Source organism: Odocoileus virginianus, chromosome 16 (genome assembly GCF_023699985.2).
Source record: "Odocoileus virginianus isolate 20LAN1187 ecotype Illinois chromosome 16, Ovbor_1.2, whole genome shotgun sequence".
NCBI classification, from domain to species: Eukaryota; Metazoa; Chordata; class Mammalia; order Artiodactyla; family Cervidae; genus Odocoileus; species Odocoileus virginianus.
Genome location: NC_069689.1, coordinates 55,482,830 through 55,494,873, shown reverse-complemented (window position 1 = coordinate 55,494,873; position 12,044 = coordinate 55,482,830). Strand labels below are relative to the sequence as shown.

General features: G+C 48.1%; 1 protein-coding gene across 2 annotated transcripts in view; it reads left to right on the top strand.

The window, feature by feature from the left end:
- The window catches only part of CEMIP (cell migration inducing hyaluronidase 1), a 160,766-nt gene that overhangs the window by 118,773 nt on the left and 29,949 nt on the right, over window positions 1-12,044 (top strand). For both annotated transcript variants that reach the window (XM_070478230.1, XM_020897777.2), the window contains exons 13-16: window positions 1,989-2,198; window positions 8,962-9,167; window positions 9,915-9,984; window positions 11,317-11,445. In XM_070478230.1, coding sequence (XP_070334331.1) covers window positions 1,989-2,198; window positions 8,962-9,167; window positions 9,915-9,984; window positions 11,317-11,445 — 615 coding nt within the window. The remainder of the gene's footprint in view (window positions 1-1,988; window positions 2,199-8,961; window positions 9,168-9,914; window positions 9,985-11,316; window positions 11,446-12,044) is intronic.

The following is a 12,044-nucleotide window of genomic DNA, read 5'->3' as shown; positions in this document are numbered from 1 at the left end:
GAGTCTTGTGTGTTATCCACTGGTGTGCAGTTCCATCTGTCAGCACTTGGGGATGAGAAAGATTCCGAGGAACATCTCCTACTCCCCAGGCAGGTGGCACACATCGCACTGTGCTTCTTGCCTTCATGGTTTTCCATTTTCAATCATGGCTTCCATTCCCTTGCTCTATTAGTTAACCCTGAGGACTTTCTAAAAGAAGGGGCATTTAACTCACACAAAGTCACATTTATAATAGATCCTTGCAGGTGGTGTTAGTGGTAAAGAACCTGCCTGCCAATGCAAGAGACATAAGAGACTCAGGTTCGATCCCTGGATTGGGAAGATCCCCCTAGAGGAGGACATGGCAACCAGTACTCTTGCCTGGGTAATCCCATGGACAGAGGAGCTGCAAAGAGTTGGACACGACTGAAGCGACTTAGCACCCACGCACACTGTTAAAATACAGAGAGGGTGATAAGCAAGAGAACTAGAAGTTCTAGCTTCACATTTACCTGTGAGTTTCCCAGTAGAGACTCAAGACCAAGGCAGAGATGATGAGCTGCAGGGGTTCTCATCGCGCAACAAAGAAAAATGGTATCAATTCACGGGAGCTCTTGTTTTCCTAGCATTCACCTCATAGGGGAATTTCTTTAGCATCTCTCTATAAGGTGCCTGTACCTGGCATATTGAATATCCTAAGACACACCAGCCTTCTTCATGAAGCCATTGCTCCCAGTGATTTGATGTTAAAACTAGTGGAATAACAGTAGTACCCTGAAGTTTTGTAAAAATAATTCTTTTGAAGCTAAAATCATATGCTCTAAGGATAAGACTTTTTAAGTAATCTAACAGAAAGGAACAATTGAATGAAACAGTTCATTATGGGGTCCCTGCTGGCACAGGTCAGACAATTTTTTTTTTGTCACAGGGGTCTATATTATAAGATTTCTAGCATTTCTGGCCCCTGCTCATTAAATTCAAGCAATATATCCCAGTCACTGCAACCTCCAATACTACTTCTACATATTTCCAATCAGTGTCTGGGGAGGAGATGGGGCAGGGGTGGTAGTAAAAATAGAGAGATGAAAACAAAAATAGCAGGTTTATGTCACTCAGGCTGCTGCAATCCTGTTTCCCATCTTGAGGGTAAATCCCTGAGTGACCAGAGCACTCCTTCCCACTTTGTCCAAACTAGTCCCCAGAATCATTCTTAACACAGCTCTCCAGGGCAGCCACTGCTAGAGTCAACATTTCAATGGGCACCTGTTTTTGGAAGGAATTGTTAACATGTCCTGAAGTCATCCTTCCCTAGTAGAAGTTAGCAGAGCTCAACCTGGGGCAGGAGTTGTGTTTGAACTGTGCTTTTATGGTGAGTTGCTGGAGTATAGATGTTCATTGGGATCAAGTGGGTCCCTTGAAATGTGTAGGAATGACTCTGAGTATACTATGACATAAGCGTGTGGACCTACAGCTCACACACACACACTACTGGAGTCACGGGCTGATGAAGACCCCAAGCTCAGCTTGCCCTTCCCCCAGCCAGGAGAGGGCCTCAGATGGTGATGGCAACCTGGGCTCTTACTGCCCCAGGGTCCATCCTGTCTTGGACTCTCCAACCCTCCTAGGGTGCACTTCTTGCTAGCATCCCTCAGGTTATCTCAGGGTTACCCCTTTCTCATAATGCTCAGTAGCTTAGGAGGCAGGAAAAGAAGGTTGAGGCAAACCCCAGCCACTGCACATTCTCGATGCACCTCTTGATCCCGCACAATCCATTGCCCTACACATCACTGTATTATCAGCAGCACCCTGTCTCCAGTGAGGTAGGGAGAGTCAGGCATCTCAACCCATTTGCAGAGAATGTCTTTGATGTACTGAGTCCCTGAGGTGGGGCTCAGTGAAACATTCTGAGGACAACACATGTATGTGCATTTCTGGAATGTGGGCACCAGAGAGGGGGATCAGGGAGCAACCCCATGGACCCCTTCTGACTCTGGGCTCTGCTTTCCCAGTTTGCACTGGGATTCAAGGCCGCACACCTGGAGGGCGTGGAGCTGAAGCACATGGGCCAGCAGCTGATTGGTCAGTACCCAATTCACTTCCACCTGGTGGGCGACGTGGATGAAAAGGGGGGCTACCACCCGCCCACATATGTCAAGGATCTCTCCATCCACCACACGTTCTCCCGCTGTGTCACCGTCCATGGCTCCAACGGCTTGTTGGTAAGCACTTCCTTCCCGGGGCAGCAAGGGGTCCAGAGCCCCTTCATTTCCTTCATTTCCCTCCCTGATGCCAATCTGCTCACTGCTGGGCCCAGGGACCGTTAGCAATGGTGGGATGTTTTAGATCTAGTCACTTGGTCCAGGGCCATTGGGGGTGGAACCATCCTTGGCTCAGACTTGAGAACAATATCAATTGAGAAGAGGTAACCCACCAAAGAAGAAGGAGAAAATAAGGGTGTGTCCTTGCTAAAGGGCACCAAGCTACAGAGATGGGTGAGCACCCAGCGGTCATGGGGAGTCTAGCTCTTCTTCTTGGTTTGCCCAAGGATCATTCCATGAATGTGTGTCATGACGAATCTGTTTAATTGCAAATGAGGCAGGGGTCATGCCAACCCTGCCTGATGGGCTTGTAGAGGTGGCAGGAGTGGGCCCTCTCCCCTTTTCTTCTGTTGAACTAAGTGTCTTCAGAGCAATAAGCACTGGGGGACATGCCTTCATTAGTAAGTGGGTGTGTGTGTGTTTGGTTTGTCTTGATTTGCACAGATAATTTTTACACTCAATTGATCCTTCTTTAAGTGAACTCAGCTTACATCCTCCGTAATTTTAAAGTTGGACGTTACAAAAATGGCACCCTGCATGCTGAATCTAGTTTGTGTTTTGTTTGGCTTGTATCATGTTTAGAGAAACATTTGATAATTTTACACGAAATGGAACTGTCTTTCAATGGACCAAACTCACATCCTCTGTGAACTTTTAAACCGGATGTCACAAAATGGCGCCCAGCAAACTGAACCCAGTGGCCAGATGTGTTTTGTTTGGCTTAAGCATTTAAAAAAACATTTGAGTGAGTTTTCATCACTTGAAAATGGAGAGATTTCACATAAAATCTTGGATTCTTGGCTTCCTTTGAGAAGTAGGCTGAATTGGCAACACTAGACCCACATTCCTGCCTGGCCACAATGGACTGGGGCAAAGTCATAGCACCCCCGCCCCAAGGTGGGCTTTACTCTGGTTTACACCATGCCCACCACTTCCTAGTACATTATAGTAAATTCTCCTAGCAGCGCCACTCATCAGTATAAAGGGGAGAGCATGGGTTTGAGGGCATAGTCTAGAAGGGCTTGGTCCACAGGTGTTGAGCTATGGACCTTGGGCAAATTGCTCACCCTCTCTAAGCCTCGTATGGGGAACAGGCTCATGTGGAGGAGGGGGTCAGAGCACAGAAAATGCTGTGGGTGGGGCTGGAGGGCCGCTCTCAGGGGCAGTGCTACAAGGGAGCATCTTCATGGAGACAAAAACTGTGGAGAAGCCAGAGGAAATGGGATCTTCCTGAATTAGGAATGAAACTCATGGCTCCTGCACTGGCAGGCAGGTTCTTAACCACTGGACCACCAGAGAAGTCCCTTACTCATTTATTGATTCATGAGCTGCTCTCATCTCTCCTTCCCTCCTGAGCCCAAATGAGGAAAACAGACCCCTGGCCTTGTTTTCCCCCAAAGGTTCAGAGGCTAGGGCTTCCCTGGCAGAGTGGGAAGGAGATGGGCCAGGGTGGGATGGGGGGGAGTTGCGGAGTGTGCATCACAGATCAGCACAGACATCAACTGGAAATGGAGAGACTGGTTTTTCTTCTCAAGCCCCACCTCCCTCTACCTGGCTGTGGGGGTTGTGCCGTGCCCTCCCCCACCTGTCCCGGGCCACCTTAGAAACTCACTCTTTTCCTCTTTATGCAGAGTGATTGAGTTCTCGGTTTCCTTTTCCAACTTGTATTTGCATTTTCAAAAGCTCATTAACACAGGCTGCAAAACAAATCACTGCCTACTCCAAAGCTCTTTTCCTTAGCGGCTCAAAAAAAAAAAAAAAAAAAAAAAGAGGAGGCAGAAATGGCAGAAGCTCAGAAGTTACAGTCTTCCTTTTAATAAGGTCATACTTGTGGCCAAGTTTCTCATTAAGATGAATTATATCATACTCACCCTAGAAGGAAGAATCAAGTATACAGTTCACTTCTGTTTGTATTTGTTTTATATTTTAAATTAATTTTTATTGGAGTATAGTTGCTTTACAATGTTGTGTTAGTTTCTGCTATATAGCAAAGTGAATCAGCTATACATACACATGTATCCCCTCTGTTTTGAATTTCCTTCTCATTTAGATCACCACAGAGCACTGAGTAGAGTTCCCTGAGCTGTGCAGTAGGCTCTTATTAGTTATCTGTTTTTTTAATTAATTAATTTTAATTGCAGGATAATTACTGTACAACATTGTGATGGCTTTTGCCATATATCATCATGAATCTGTTTTATACAGAGTAGTATTTATTTGTCAATCCCAGTCTCCCAATGCACCCCATCCACTCCCCCATTTGTATTTGTTTCAGTCATTTCCTTTTCATACTGTGTGCAGGTTGCAGGAGGAAGTCCTCATAGTTGGGGTGACCCTATGCCCTGATTTGCATCAAACAGTTCCAGTTTATACCCGTTGTCCCTAAATTAATTACTAATAAATAATAGTTAATTAGTAGTTATGTTAATATAATTATTAACATAATAATTATTAATTATAGTTAATAGTTGATAGTTAATTGGTATTAATAGTTCCCACTTTCACTCTTAAAAATGTCCTGGTTGAGACAATAAACTACATGGTCACTCTAACTGAAGCAGTTCCTAAGAGCTAAGGAATTTTACCCCTCAAAATCTCACGCCTAGACTCCACTTCACAACAGTTGAAGACTTAAAACAGCTGTCAGGAATCACTTTCACGGTCTCAATCATGAGGGAAGATATCCAAAAGAACAAAGGGAAAATGCAGTTTGGGCAAGACAATGGCCAGGAGTGTATGCATTGCTTCCAGATAGCATTTATGAGGATTCGGTGGGTACACCACACGTCCCCGTGTGTGTGTCTGTCTATCCAGCTCCTTGCTGTCTGTCTGAAAATCCCTTGGATGGCAAGGAGATCAAACCAGTCGATCCTAAAGGAAATCAACCCTGGATTCTCCTTGGAAGGGCTGATGCTGAAGCTGAAGCTCCAGTACTTTGACCACTTGAAGCAAAGAGCCAACTCACTGAAAAAGACCCTTACGCAGAGAAAATTGAGGGCAGGAGGAGAAGGGGGTGACAGAAGATGAGGTGGTTGGATGGCATCACCAACTTAATGAACATGAGTTTAATCGCTTCTCAGCCTTTAGGCTAAGATCAAGTGCAATGAACATGAGTTTGAGCAAACTCTGGGAGATAGTGAAGGACAGAGAAACCTGGCGTGCTGCAGCCCATGGGGTCACAGAGTCAGACACGACTGAGAGACTGAAGAACAACATCTATCTATCTACCCACATATCTATCTGTCATCTATCTGTTTGTACCCACCTCCAGCCAGATCACAGTTCAAGTGTCTTAATTCTAGGAACTGTTCTAAGGAGGAACAGTCATCCAATGTTAGGGCTGGAAGGGATTTCAGAAGTCTGCCTAAGGACACTCAGACAAATCACGCAGCAAGTCTGTGGTGAAGCCAAACTTGACCTTGTGTCTTCCACTCCCAGCCCAGGTCTTTCTTCTACCTTATCACACTGCTCTCTTGACTCTGTCTGTTACTTCACCCCACTCCTAAAGAGAAGAAAGAAATGCAACACAAGACAGGAGCATTTTTTCACTGGTGCTGTTGCGAACCGGTTTGTACACAAAGTTTAGACTGTTGTGGCCACGTGTTCCGGGAAACAAACTCCCTCAGAAGGACGATGCAGATAGTGGTGTGCAGTTTATTACACCAGCAGGCCCAAGGCAGAGTCTCCTCTTAGCCAAGGTCCCTGACCAATTTTTGTGAAAACCTTATATACCCTAAGTGTACTTGCTCAAACCCACCTCCCCAAATTCCTTGAAACTAGTCTGGACAAGATAAAAGAGAGATATGATCAAAGTTAACCCATGATTCATGTGTCACAAGACTAGATAAACAGTGGATATTTATCAATAGGCCTGTGGTCATATCCCGATAAACATAATGGAATTTACCACTTTGTTCTGTTACAGAGATAATTAGCATATTCTTTTAGGCAACGGAGAGTCCAAGTCCAAGTCCTGAGGCTCTTTTATCCGGGGAGTCTTGTTTCCCATTGGTATGCCACTTCTATAGACACCGGGCACAAAGTTCAGAGTCCACTGGGAGGGTGACCATGCGTGTAGCCTAATGTTCGCAGCCTGGCATAAGATGAAGTCCAGCTCTGTCTGTTTCCTCCTTCAAGATCAGACAGATGGAGAGGCGAGTCTCCATCCGTCCTTGCAAGAGAAGGGACTTGGGTAACTTTCTAAGTCTCGGTGTTATCGGTTGAAAGGGAATAGTAGTTGGATGAGGATTGGATGAGATAATATATGTAAAGCATTTTACACCCAGCAAATAAGAGTTATTTTTATTCCTTTCAATAAGGATTTTTTCTCTCCAGAGCACAACTCAAGAGGAGGGAATTTCTTTTTCAGGCATTTGTTAAAATAAGAATGTATTCATTATTCACTTGGATTCAAAGAATGAGAACCAAAGTATGATCCAAAAGTATGGCAACTGGGTGCATGGGATTTAAGAGGAACTGTGGGCGGCAGGCAAGAGGCCCAGGTCTGAACACTCCCTCCTCTGGGCCCCAGTGTCCTCCTCTGTAAAGTGAAGGCGTTGAACTTTCTCTCAGATGTCCCTGCCAGGACGAGCAGCCCCTGCTTTCTCACCTCTTCCTCCCAGGCTTGTCTGCCCAGGCTATTTATAAGAAACTTTCATTGCTCACTAGGAGGAAAGGAAGCAGTCCCATTGCATTACCTTGGTATTGGCTAAAATGCTCACTGAGGGACTGAATAGCATTCAAGACCACGCCCTTGCCTATTATCAAAGATCAAGGGGGTGATACTTGTTTGAGAGAACAGAAAGCTTGCCTGGCACAGGGCAGCTGTGCCTGTAACCCACCCTTATGGGTGAATGGGCACAGTTAGAAAACTGGGGTTTCAGCCCTGGTTTCGCACATGTGGGTTGCATGACCTTGGGCAAATCACTCAACCTTTCTGAGTCTCATTTTCCTCATCTCTAAAAGAAAAAATACATTATTGGCTTATGTTAAGATTTCAGCAAGATTAAAAGGTATAAGCACCCAGGCCAGTGCCGGGACACAAAGGGTCCTAGTTCCAGGTACTTCTAGCGCAGGGCTGCGTGGGAGTTGGGGGAGTAGGTAAGATTTGTCGTAGAAGAGACTTCAGAGGGAAGTGGGGAGTTTACCCTGGATTAGTGCTTCTCAGACAGGGGCAATTTTGTCACTTCCCTTTCCCAATGGAATTGTTTAGTCGCTAAGTTGTGTTCAACTCTTTTCGACCCCATGGACTGTAGCCCATCTGGCTCCTCTGTCCATGGGATTCTCCAGCCAAGAATACTGGAGAGGGTTGCCATTTTCTTCTCCGGGGGATCTTCCCAATGCAGGGATCAAACCCGTGTCTTCTGCATTGCAGGCGGATTCTGTACCACCTGAATCACTGGGGAGGCCTATCCCAACAGGATACTTGGAAATGAATGTCTGGAGACATTTTTGTCACAGCTGAGAATATTTGGCTGGCATCTAGTGTGTAGGGGCCAGTGATGTTGCTGAACATCGCGTAATATACAGGATAACCCCTTGAATGGTAGCAGTGCTAGAGGGGGAGTTAGATGTTAGTTTGGGGGTGATAGATGAATTTTTTCCAGGGCCTGTTGCAGCATCAGGTTGAATGATGTCATAGGGAAGCAAGAGTTTCCTTGATTGGGTGATGTCATTGGGCAGTCAGGACCCAGGGGCAGGGATGGGGACAGAAGATCTCAGTCAAGGTAGTGAGGTGTTTCTTGCTATCCTCACACCCCACTGTGGACAGGGGACCTTGGGAGGTAGTCATCATCTCGATTGGGCCATTCAACTGAACCAGGATGCCCATCTGTCAGGGATGCTGATGAGCAGAGTCCTGCCAGAGACAAGGAGGTACAGCTCCACCCAGGGGCCCTCTGAGGACCCTCGAGCTCTCAGATCGATGAGTTCATTGAGATTCAGACCCAGAAGGGGCCTTGGAGATCCTGGAGCTGGACTCCTTCATTGTGCGGTGGGGAGAGTGTGCTGGAGAGAGCTTGAAAGACTTGTGTGAGAGACTGCACCCCAGGCCCCTCCATGTTTTCGAATGGTTTCTAGGCTTAGCCCCCTGACTCTGTGATTCCATGAAGGATATTGAAGAGCTGGAGTTTGCAACCCTTTCTGGCTTTCTGCAAATGAGGCTTGATATGGATTGTGGGCTCCAAAGCTGGCTTGGGTCTATGAGTGAGGGCAGAGTGAGGAGCCAGTCTTACTACAGTAAGCCCAGCTGGCCTGGCTCAGGTGCTTTCCCCAGGTGGCACTCTCCCCACCGCCCTTTCTTGGGGGACCTCTTGGTGAAATTCTCTCAGTCCTCGTAAGCAGTGCACTCACTGTGTCCTCACCAGGTTAGGCTCACAGGACCTCATCCATGGTCTCCCCTTGGGCCCATTCTAACATCTCGTCCTTTTCCCCACCCCGGGAAGCCTCGGTCACAACACCTCCAGCAGGAGGGAACTTTAAAGTCTGGCTCTATCGCCCTGTCCCACCCTCCCCAGGCCCAACACCCATGTCAAGTCCATTTTCAAATGCCCAGTGCCCCTCTCAGAGCCTGGTGGTGCCTGAGGTTGTGTGTGTGTGTGGCATGGATGAATGAGCAAATAAGTGGTGATGCTGGGTGACCTGTCCCCTGTCTTGACCCCGGCAGGTCAAGGATGTTGTAGGCTATAACTCTTTGGGCCACTGCTTCTTCACGGAAGATGGACCAGAAGAGCGCAACACCTTTGACCACTGTCTTGGCCTCCTCGTCAAGTCTGGAACCCTCCTGCCCTCTGACCGTGACAGCAAGATGTGCAAGACGATCACGGAGGACTCCTACCCAGGGTATATCCCCAAGCCCCGGCAGGACTGCAAGTAAGCATCTCCCTCACGCGACTTCCCACCCAGCCTCTGACTCCTTGGTCCTGGGCTCCTGTGTGGCCTGGACCTTGCAGCCTTAACCATCTGAGGCTCTCAGCTGCTTAGGCACAGTGTGTTTTCTATTCTCCCTTCTCACTGGGCCTCACGGGCACCGGTCTTGTCCAGAGAGACCACTGTTCTCATCCTTGGGTTTTTCCGAGTGACACACAGGGCTCCTTTGAGGAGAAGAAGCAGGCTGCCACCTCAGTGCCCACAGCCTGTACGCATGGGTACCAGCTGCCCAGTGTGCTTCCCGACATGAGAGAGTCAGGACAGAGTCAGACAGAGACAGAGTCAGAGAGAGACAGAGACAGTCAGAGAGAGAGACAGGAAAACAGAGCTTCCTATGCGATCACCCTTCTGAGTCCAGGGTCTTCCCCCTTAGAAACAGCCACTTTCCTGGGTGCCCCTTATTTTCATTTATTCTAGGATTCATCTCAGATTTAACCCACAAACTTGCTTCTACCGTCAAGAGCCAGACCCCATTCAAATTCTGAGCATATTAGGGGTGTAAATGCACACCACTTTAATGAGAAAATTAGGTTTCAGATCAACAAATCAAGGGCTTCTCAAATCACTACTAAGAGGTTCCTTGAAGCTTCACTAGAGCCCTTGACCTGGGGCACCCCTCTACCCCGGACAGCAGAACGGGTGCCAGTGGCCCTCCGTCTGATGCTGCTCCATCTCTGCTCCTGCCCACAGTGCTGTGTCCACCTTCTGGATGGCCAATCCCAACAACAACCTCATAAACTGTGCTGCGGCGGGATCCGAGGTGAGCAGAAACATCCCTGCCTTGGGTGGGGCTGGGGGAGTGGAGACGGCCTGGTCCAGCATATGGAATACATATGCCTTGAGCCCCGGTCTAGACATCTACACAGACAAGAGCAGGGTGAGGAGGGAAGGGCCAGCTTGGGAGGCAGATGGACTTGGTTTTCTTTTTCTGTTTTTGGCTGCACTGGGTCTTCATTGCTGTGCATGGGCTTTCTCTAGTTGTGGTGTGAGGGCTTCTCATTATGGTGACTTCTCTTATGGCGGAGCACAGGCTCTAGATAGTTGTGGCACAGAGGTTTAGTTGCCCTGAAGCATATGGGATCTTAGCTTCCAGACCAGGAATCAAATCTGTGTCTCCTGCATTGGCAGGCAGATTCTTAACCACTAGACGACCAGGGAAGTCCAGGTGGACTTGGTTTTAAGTGATGCCTCTGGACCTTTGTCACACTGATAATCATAGCTAACGTGATAATAACTCATTATTAGATGCCTGGCATATCAGTGTTTTAAGCTCCAATAACTTAAAACTGCTATCACACTTTAATAATAATTTAAAAAATTATTTTGTGTTGCTGTGTGTGCAAGTTTATTTATTTTTATTTATTTTTGGCCACACCATGTAGCATGTGGGATCTTAGTTACCCGTCCAAGGATTGGACCTGTGCTCCCTGCATTGGGAGCGTGGAGTCTTTACCTCTGAACCACCAGGGAAATCCCATAAACTCCAGTAATTTATCAACCTTGTATCAACCCTATGAGATTTGTGCTATGACCTACCAGCACATAGGACCTGGCTTTTCATACTCATCCCCACCATATGTGCTGCAATGGGGAGGAAGATCAGGCAGGGACATGCAGAGGGTCCAAACATGGCATTCTGTCTACCCCGCTTGCCTCTCACCCAGCCCTCTGTGCTGCTCACCTTCCCGGGGGTCCTAAGCAGGTCAGCTGCTGTCTCTGGTTCTCAGCTTCCATGTCTGTGGAATAAAAGGGAAAAGCTAAGAAAAAAGTTCAGGGGACCCTCGTGTTCTGTGTTGGGAGAGGGGGTGGCGATGGACCCAAGGTAGCTCTGAAATCCAGCCACTTGTTTCCCATGGCTGATACAGTAGGACCCCACGAAGGGTTTTAACAGTCAGGATGGAGCCCCACCCACCCACAAAATATACTTGCCTCATACTTTTCACTGTTCTCTGCAGGTGTGTTTGGGGGTGGGGGATGGGGCCGTTTGGGTGATAGCACTAGGCTCACCCCAAGTCTGGGCCATACAGTTACCCCCACAAGAAGCTCCCTGGTGCTGAATTCTGTGCCTTTCCCCCGTGTCTTCCTCCATCAGGAAACTGGGTTCTGGTTCATTTTTCACCACGTCCCGACGGGCCCCTCAGCCGGCATGTACTCCCCGGGTTATTCAGAGCACATTCCATTGGGGAAATTCCTTAACAACCGAGCGCACTCCAACTACCGGGTAAGTGCTTCCAGACTGCGCCTCCCTGCCAGCCCGTTGGCCAGTCTTCCTAGGCCTGCACAGGGTTAGAGCAAGAACTGCCGCTGGTGACAGCGGGAGCAAGTGCATTCCTAGCCTAGGCCTTGAAGGACACAAAGCAGCCTTCCATGGCCTCCCAGGTCCCGGCCGTCCTCAGCAAGGCTCTCCTGTGGCTGTTCCTGCCTTGGCCTCCACCTGGCAACTGGTCGGAGCCAAAAGGAGAGGCAGGAAGCGCCATCACTCAGGCTACTCCTCCTGGTGGCCCCTGCTTGGGGCACCTGAGATTGACTTTGCAGCACATATGGTGGGGATGAGTGTGAAAAGCCAGGTCCTATGAGCTGGAGAAGATAAGTACCTGGTCCTGGAGAAAAGATATAGGTAGCGTCAGCATCCTTCCCTCTGTTCACTTTGTTTCCCTTGGTATACAGCACTAAAGAGGCAAGTGGAAACAGAATTTTCCTGTCATCTTCATTTACTCATCAGTAGTTCTGTGTGTAAGGAAATGGCAACCCACTCCAGTGTTCTTGCCTGGGAAATCCCATGGACAGAGAAGCCTGGCAGGCTGCAGTCCATGGAGCCGC